The sequence below is a fragment of the Monopterus albus genome, unplaced genomic scaffold, assembly GCF_001952655.1.
Source record: "Monopterus albus unplaced genomic scaffold, M_albus_1.0 scaffold47.1, whole genome shotgun sequence".
NCBI classification, from domain to species: Eukaryota; Metazoa; Chordata; class Actinopteri; order Synbranchiformes; family Synbranchidae; genus Monopterus; species Monopterus albus.
This window is the reverse complement of record NW_018127927.1, coordinates 1,337,718-1,345,840: the sequence shown is the minus strand read 5'-3', so window position 1 is coordinate 1,345,840 and position 8,123 is coordinate 1,337,718. Positions and strand designations below refer to the sequence as shown.

Genomic DNA, 8,123 nt, shown 5'->3' with positions numbered 1-8,123 from the left:
CAATTTTGTCCCTAGTGTCCTTAGACAGCTCTTTGGTCTTGCCCATAGTGGAGAAGTTGGACTCTGATAGATTGAGTGTGTGGACAGGTGTTTTTTATACAGGTAACGAGTTCAAACAGGTGCAAGTAATACAGGCAATGAGTGGAGGATAGGAGGGCATCTTAAAGACAAACTAACAGGTCTGTGAGAGCCAGAATTCTTGCTGGTTGGTAGGTGATCAAATACTTATTTCATGCAATACAATGGAAATAAATTATTTAAAAATCTAACAATGTGATTTACTGGAATTTTTTTGTAGATTCTGTCTCTCACAGTTGAGGTGTACCTACGATGAAAATTACAGATCTGTCCGTTCTCTGTAAGTGGGAAAACTTGGAAAATCAGCAGTGTATCAAATACTTACTTGTCCCACTGTAGCTCATGCAGCTATGGATGCTATAACTGTTTATTTACTAATTTTATATGATGAAGGGGACTGAGGGATGTAAATTGGTGCTTGTTACTGAACAGTTTTAAGGCTTTTGTTAAAGCTAAATTAGTCTTTTTCACACATGGCAAGCTGCAGAGTTCAAGCAGTACATCCGGAGAATCTCTTTTAAGATTTTGTGGGTGTGACTGTGTTTTCTCAGGGATATGCTGAGAGGCTGCGTCCTCTGGTGACTGACGGTGTGTACTTCATGAACAAAGCTCTTACTGGACCCAGTAAGAAAATCCTGGTGGAGGGAGCCAATGCTGCTCTCCTGGACATTGACTTTGGTGAGCAACGAGGGGTTTGTGCAGGGGTTTGGACATATGTTTTTTGCCTACTGTAGTTAACAGTATCATATGCTTCTCTGCTCAGGGACATATCCTTTTGTGACGTCTTCTAACTGCACTGTGGGAGGAGTGTGCACTGGCCTTGGCGTGCCACCGTCATATGTTGGCCGAGTGTATGGCGTTGTCAAAGCATACACCACCAGGGTCGGCGTTGGCGCTTTCCCAACAGAGCAGGATAATGTGAGTAAAAAGATGCCACTAACTGGAGATAAATGTTGACAAACTGAAACGTCATCAGTGTTGTGATTAAAGTATCAACTCTCTGGCTTCTCAAGTGCTCAGCAGCAGCTTGTTGTAAATTAGCCGACATCCTCCACTGGGCTGAAGAAGAAACAGTATGTGTTGTTACTGTCAGGTTACCACATTCACTCGCTCACACCAGCAAACACGATTAGTTGTAAGAATGTGGTAATGGATGTAGATATTGACCTGTCATTAAAGGAAAAAAAATAAAAATGCAAATAGTATCTTACTAATGTATGATATCATTGAAGTTACTGATTTTTCTACACAGGTAAGTTGGATTTGTTGACATGGTTCAGTTTGTATGCACTAATGTTGTAACGGTATGAGATTTTCACTGTATGATAACTGTCTCAGAACATATCATGGCTTCACAGTATTACACAACTACTATTATTATCAACTACAATATATTATATAACTAAAGCATATTAGTTTGCATGTTAGCACCAGTAGTAGAGGAAATATTCACGTCTTTCACTTAAGTAAAAGTACTAATATCACACTGTAAAAACTGTAAGTAGAAGTCCTGCATTGGAAATATCTATTTCCCTTTTTATTATTATGAGTTTTTGCATTACAGGTTGTCTTTATGAAGACAGAACAAATAAGATGATCATTACTGAAATGGGGCTGGACTATGCTAAACATAAACCTCTTGTCTGCTCTTAAAAATAATAACACCTTCAAACACATGTTTTTCTGTGTGTGTCAGTGTAAAACCACTGAAGAGTGACAGATGAGTAACTTTCTCCCAGCACAGCTGACGTCATTAGTCTACGTTTAGGGTCTTTTTATCAGGTAGTTTGCCTACAGCAACACCCTGGTTCTCCTAAACACAGATTTCTCCCTCTGTTGTTGGTCTCTCAGGTGTACTTTGTATGTGTGTCTGCCACAATGACACTCGCCATGCTGCAGTGCACCTGGCAGGATTGTCAGATGGAAAAGGAAGCATATATGAACAGGTCCACAATAGTGATAAAGGAGCGGGCCTGTTTGATGTAGTGGATCTCCCTGCTGATATAGACATGACACAGTCATGTTATGTACTGTATGAATGAGACTGCACAGGGATCTGAATCGAGATTGGAACAATATGTTGCAGAATAAGGATACATGGTGTCATAGATGAAAGCACTGCACACTCAGTGGTGCTGCAGAGCAATGGTGAGGAAATCCTCTCCTATTTGTCCTTATTTAGTAACTGTATCTGCTCTATTGACATTAGCATTTAAAAGTTCCAGTCAGTACTCAGTTGTCTGCAGTACTGTATCTGCGGTGTAAATATTTTCTCAGTAAATGAAGAGGCTCAATTAGATGTGAGCATATTAGTTTAAAGTGATATGACATCCCACACAGAAGCTGTTCCAGTAATGCAGACAGTGGTTCAGGTACTGTGGTCAGACACAAGTGAGTTCAAATATCTGGAATTACTCAGAAAACCTCTGTGGGAAAGCTGGATGTCTGCCAGTGACTTTAACTCCAGCTGCTCTGTTCGGCCTGCTTGGTGGTTAACAGCGTAGGTACATCGTTGTACTGGGCAGCTCGCACATATGTGAAACTGAAGCAGGATGTTCCTGAAAAAGTTTACATTTGCTCAGCTGTCTTTTCTTATGTTAGTAAAGGCATCAGAATCGATATGGCATCCCTGAAATTTAGCTGAATTATCTGGATGATTCTGAAACTAAATATAAATAGATGACAGATGAAAGGAAAGACCTGATCAGAGTGGTCTCTTCCAGGAAGACAGTGGCCTCATCCACAGGACACAAGGGGTCACTGAATGGTTTGATGAGGATAAAAATGATGTGAATCATATGCTGTGACCTTCACAGTCACCAGATCTCAACCATGTTTTGGGAGCAATGTGCTAGACAGCGTCTCCACCACCATCGTCAAATGAGAGAATATTTTTTGGAAAAATCCCTCCAGTAGAATTCAGAGATTTGTAGAGTTAATGCCAAGGTGCACTGAAGCTGTTCTGGTGGCACGTGGTGGCCCAACATCTTACTAAGACACTTTTTTTTGTAAAATTTGTCTAACCAGTTTTTTTTCCTCCTTGAGTGCTGACAGTGTGCACTTGTTTGCTGTGCTTTAGGAGATCGGGGCACTGTTACAGTCCAGAGGGAGAGAGTTCGGTGTGACGACGGGTAGAAAGAGGCGCTGTGGTTGGCTGGACCTGATTCTGGTTAGATACGCCCACATGGTCAATGGCTTCTCTGCGTAAGGAACCATCACACCATTTGTGATTATTTTCTTCACCCACGGATGTAATTGGTGGAGTTTTTGCTGTTAACACATAGAAATCAGCTTTGTCCTGTGCTCAGACTAACTGTTGTCATCAGAGTTGAACAGAATGATTTCTTCCTTTGTAGGATTGCACTGACAAAGTTGGACATTTTAGACACGTTGCCTGAGATTAAAGTGGGTGTGGCCTACAAGGTCGATGGACAATGTCTACCAAGTTTTCCTGGTAGGTTCTCCACCTAGATGCTTCACACATTTGCTCTTTGTGTGTATTGGCTATAAGTTTGAAGCTATTGATTAGTTTTATCATGTCAGTTTTAGTTTTCAATTCATTGACTAAAAGTAGTGAAAAATGCACTTGACAAGTTTCTGGAACCCAATACAATATGATTTAAACCATGTTTTGTTCTGACCAATGGTCAGAAGATGTACAGTTTCCACTGATGCTCAGCACATACCATGAACCGGTGATATTAAAGCAGCTAATTCACACATTTGAGGAGCTGGAACCAGTGAATCAGCACTAGATGACTGGAATTTCTGCTGTAAATACTATATATTTTACCCTTCTATTTGAAAATACTAATTTTCTAATACCCATCACAAGATGTTTTTATGCCAGGAGTTTGGTAATTTCCAGGAGAGGGTTTATTATTGTTCAGAGCTGTTACCTAGACAGCTGAAATGCTCCCTAATGTCTGTTTCTTACATGAGTCAGCTTTTACAAACAGGAAATGCAACATCTTGTTTTTAAAAAAAATCTATTTTGCAGCAGATCTGAGGAGGCATTATCTTCAGCTTGTAGTGCCAAATGGGGTCAACTGTATTAAGCTAATGAACCAGACAATAATCAAATGACTCCTCTCTCTCTGCTCCACATGACACTGCAGCTACACTCAACATGTTTTCACAGGTTCTATTATTGATCTACTTCTGTTGCAGCAAACATGGATGTTTTGACGGAAGTGTCAGTGGAGTATGAGACGTTCCCAGGGTGGTGCTGCAGCACCGAGGCGGCTCGGAGCTTTGAGGAGCTGCCACCACAGGCACAAAATTATATTCGGTTCACTGAGGACTTCCTGCAAGTGCCAGGTTTGTAAACAGTTTGCATTAATGGAGAAACCCCAGCCAGAATGTTTTTCATTTTGCCAAACCTGCCAGTCATCTCTTCACTGTTTTTTTTTTTTTTTATTTCTTCTCATTTCAGTGAAGTGGGTTGGAGTTGGCAAGTCCAGAGAGAGCATCATCAAATTGTTTTGATCCCTTTGCATTTTCCACATCTTGTCGTCGTCCTCAGCGACTACTCAGACAGTGACTGCAGGTTCTCATAGGTTAGCAGAAGAGGTGGCTCGATCCTAAAGGACATTTCACCAGTGAGGCAATTTGGTAAACTTTTAGTTGCAGCTTGTGCACCACATATACAACTAATCCTCCTGCATATAATTTCAGCATATATTGCTTTCTATATTTATTGGTGTTAATTTTTATAAACCTGGTGTAAATGGGTCGATCAGTCTTTGTTCCATTCCACAGTACAACACGCAACTTAATTTAACATTTTAGGTGAACTAGCTTTGACATTTGTTCCCCATGTTAGTTTTCTTCCTTCCTTTCGAAGAACAGCCAATGAAGAGATGTAGTATCCTTCATATTAAAGAGCGTCATAATAAAGCAAGAGATTATTTTCAGTCTTTGTAAAGAAATTTTAAAAAAATGATTTAAAGCCACTGCCATCAGTATGATTGTGAAATTTTCCATTGGATCGTTTTCAACTACTGTAAGAAAAACATGCAGCCCAATTTTGGTTTGTAACAGTATTTTCATAATGGTTGTTGGAATGAACATAGTGCTTTTTAAATAGGAAAAATAAGTAGAAATTCTGTGTGTAGATGGAAAGAAAAGGTGGGCGGTAATGTACATCGCATTAGGTTCTATGCCATTTCTTTCATTTTCCCAGTAATGTAAAAGACTTATTTGGCTGGCTATTATCCATTAAAGGAAACCATAACATTAATGCTTACTGATGTTGTCGTGTTTACCCACTAAATAGTTTGCCTATAAAGGTCTGGATCACATACACTGAACAAAATTATAAACGCAACACTTTTGTGCTTGCCTCCATTTTCTGTTCTGAACTCAAAGATCTATGACTTGTTTTATGTACACAAAAGGCCTATTTCTCTCAAATATTGTTCACAAATCTGTCTAAATCTGTGTTAGTGAGCACCTCTCCTTTGCCAAGATGATCCATCCACCTCACAGGTGTGGCATATCAAGATGCTGTTTAGACAGTGTAGCTGCACTGGTTTAGTCCTAGTTTTAAGGATCGCCACGCTTTGTATAGATGTCTTCAGAAAGTTTTATTTTTCCCTCAGGCACCGTGAAAACTACAGGCAAAGTAACAAGAAAGAATCTTAAATATATACAAATAGAGGCACATGAACAACATCAAGCACAAATACAACATAAGTACACCTCACTGTTTGCGCCTCTAAAACCATGTGCAGAAAATAACTTTGGGGCTGTATGTCTCTTCTCTGTCCATGTTGTCTCTGTCCCATAATGCCACATTGGCGCCCCTCACTCGACTCCAGTCACATGGTTGACACACTGCCCTTCAAAATAAACCTCTTTACTAACAAAAGTAATACATTTCTCAGTTCTTCTCATCTCTGCTAACACTTAACAACCCATTCATGACATTTCAACCAATTCCTCAATAGTAATAATTCATTATTAATAACAAATATAAACCCACTTCTCAAATGAAACCTGTCATTTGGACAGTTAGACAGCATGAATTTTGCACAGGTGTGCCTTAGGCTGGCCACAATAAAAGGCAACTAAAATGTGCAGTTTTACTGTATTGGGCGGGGGGGGCACCACCATGGGCCACTCAATCCACAACACTGACATCAGCAAACCACTCACCCACACGACACCATACATGCTGTCTGCCATCTGCCCTGTACACTGAAAACCGGGATTCATACATGAAGAGAACACCTCTCCAAAGTGCCAGGTATGAGACAGTTCACTCCTGGGCACAGACTTGTAAAAGACCCCTACCCTTCCTGCTTGTGTGTGTGTGTGTGTGTGTTACGTTTCTATGTGCTTGCTTTGAATCTAGTTCTTCTGTCTCTTGATATTTTGCACATGTCTGGCAGGACTGTTCAGACATCCATCCATGGGTGTACTGGGTGGCCCATGTGAAATCTGCACCTTGGAGGAAGTGTAATGATAACATATTACTAAGTGGGATATTTTGTGGTTGAGAAACTGCCAATCAGTGTCTTTTCTCAAACTATGACATAGGGTTATTTAGCATTTTGGTACTGTAATATCTCATTGCCCTACATGCACACCATTAATGATACATCAGCCTGCCATGTTTATTGGCTTAACATTAAAAATATTTAAAACATTTTAAAGAGCTCCCACACACAAGGTTTAATAGAGACTCCATAAATGTTGGATATTCACTGACAGTTACTAATATTCCTGGTAATGTTAGCATAATGTGTAAGGAAAGAACAACATGGCATTTCCTCACCAACCTAAAACCTCTACTCAACACGCCTCTTCCAGTATGACTGAACTGCCTGGCCACATCAGTCTGCCTACAGAAACACTCTTCTCACCAGTCCGTTTGCACACTCGTAGCCACTGGTCCTGTGATGTTTTTCTCTCACTCTTTCTTTTCTCTTTACACACTTCTGAGTTATACTGATTTCCTTACACAGTTTAAAAGCTTTTCAGGACCAGAAGGGATCAGGTTAAAGTGTAAAGTGGATTGCTTGGCAGATCGATTTGAGGTGTAACAATGTACTGGAGCTTCTCAGATATTCAGTGTCTTTCTAATCTGTTAAAGGCCCCCGTGTGCATACAGTGTTCTCCGTTGTTTGGGCTGAGAAGGTCACTGATCAGGTGGTTAATTGGCAAAGCTATGCTGGAAAATAACATGATGTCATCAAGGTCTGTAGTCTTAGTTTTATTAGTAGTCCACAAAGGTTGATAAATCTTACATTAGTAATAAGTTAGCAGGACAGATGAGGAGATGGCAGCCAATCATAATTTATGCATGTCCACATAGTCTAGGTCCTCAGGTACAGTTGTGATCATCACCTGACTAGTCATCTGGTGCCATCATCAGATCAAAATGTTAATTAATACTTTGGTATTTGACCAAATACCTGAAAAATTAAAGGCACTCCTGTCAGCCTCAAGTGTTTCTTGTGTTTAGTGCAAATTAGCAAGTGTTAGCAAGCTAACACACTATGAACAAGGTAAACATTTTACATTCTAAATAGCAGCACGTTCACATTGTCACATGGCTAAATGTTAGCATGTTTGGAGCATGTTAGCACCAGCTTTTCATAGCTGTGATACCCACCTTGTTAAAAACAAGTTTTTCTAAATATCTATAACTGTGGTAATTTTTTAGTACCAGCTAATTAAGTTATAGACTCCTTTTAAATAAAGTGGTAAGCAACCATATTATTGTTGTTACTGCATGCTTAATGAATAAAATGAAACAACTTATTAACCCATAGGTTAGTTTCAAATTGAAGTTTGTTACTGTGTAATAAAACCTGACTGATATTGGATTATTAAACATACCTACCATATGTTAGCACACCGTTATTAGAAAGAGTTACTCAGGTCAAAATATGAATAGCCACCATTTCACATGTGTAAATCAAAATATCTTGCTGTCCTTTAAACACAGCAACTTGCAAGTCATTTAGCTCTTTTTTTTTATTATCTAATTTTATTAATAACAAGACTTTTTATGTGCTGTTGGATAAATAATTTTT

At 39.5% G+C, this 8,123-nt stretch overlaps 1 protein-coding gene across 1 annotated transcript in view; it reads left to right on the top strand.

Annotated features, from left to right (window-relative positions):
* Nucleotides 1–5,320, top strand: part of adssl (adenylosuccinate synthase, like) — an 11,143-nt gene extending 5,823 nt beyond the window's left edge. Inside the window, exons 8-13 of the mRNA XM_020600507.1 lie at nt 630–756; nt 842–996; nt 3,158–3,282; nt 3,435–3,532; nt 4,249–4,398; nt 4,514–5,320. Of these exons, the coding sequence (XP_020456163.1) occupies nt 630–756; nt 842–996; nt 3,158–3,282; nt 3,435–3,532; nt 4,249–4,398; nt 4,514–4,566 (708 nt within the window). The 3' untranslated portion in view covers nt 4,567–5,320. The remainder of the gene's footprint in view (nt 1–629; nt 757–841; nt 997–3,157; nt 3,283–3,434; nt 3,533–4,248; nt 4,399–4,513) is intronic.
* The last annotated feature ends 2,803 nt before the right edge of the window (nt 5,321–8,123 follow it).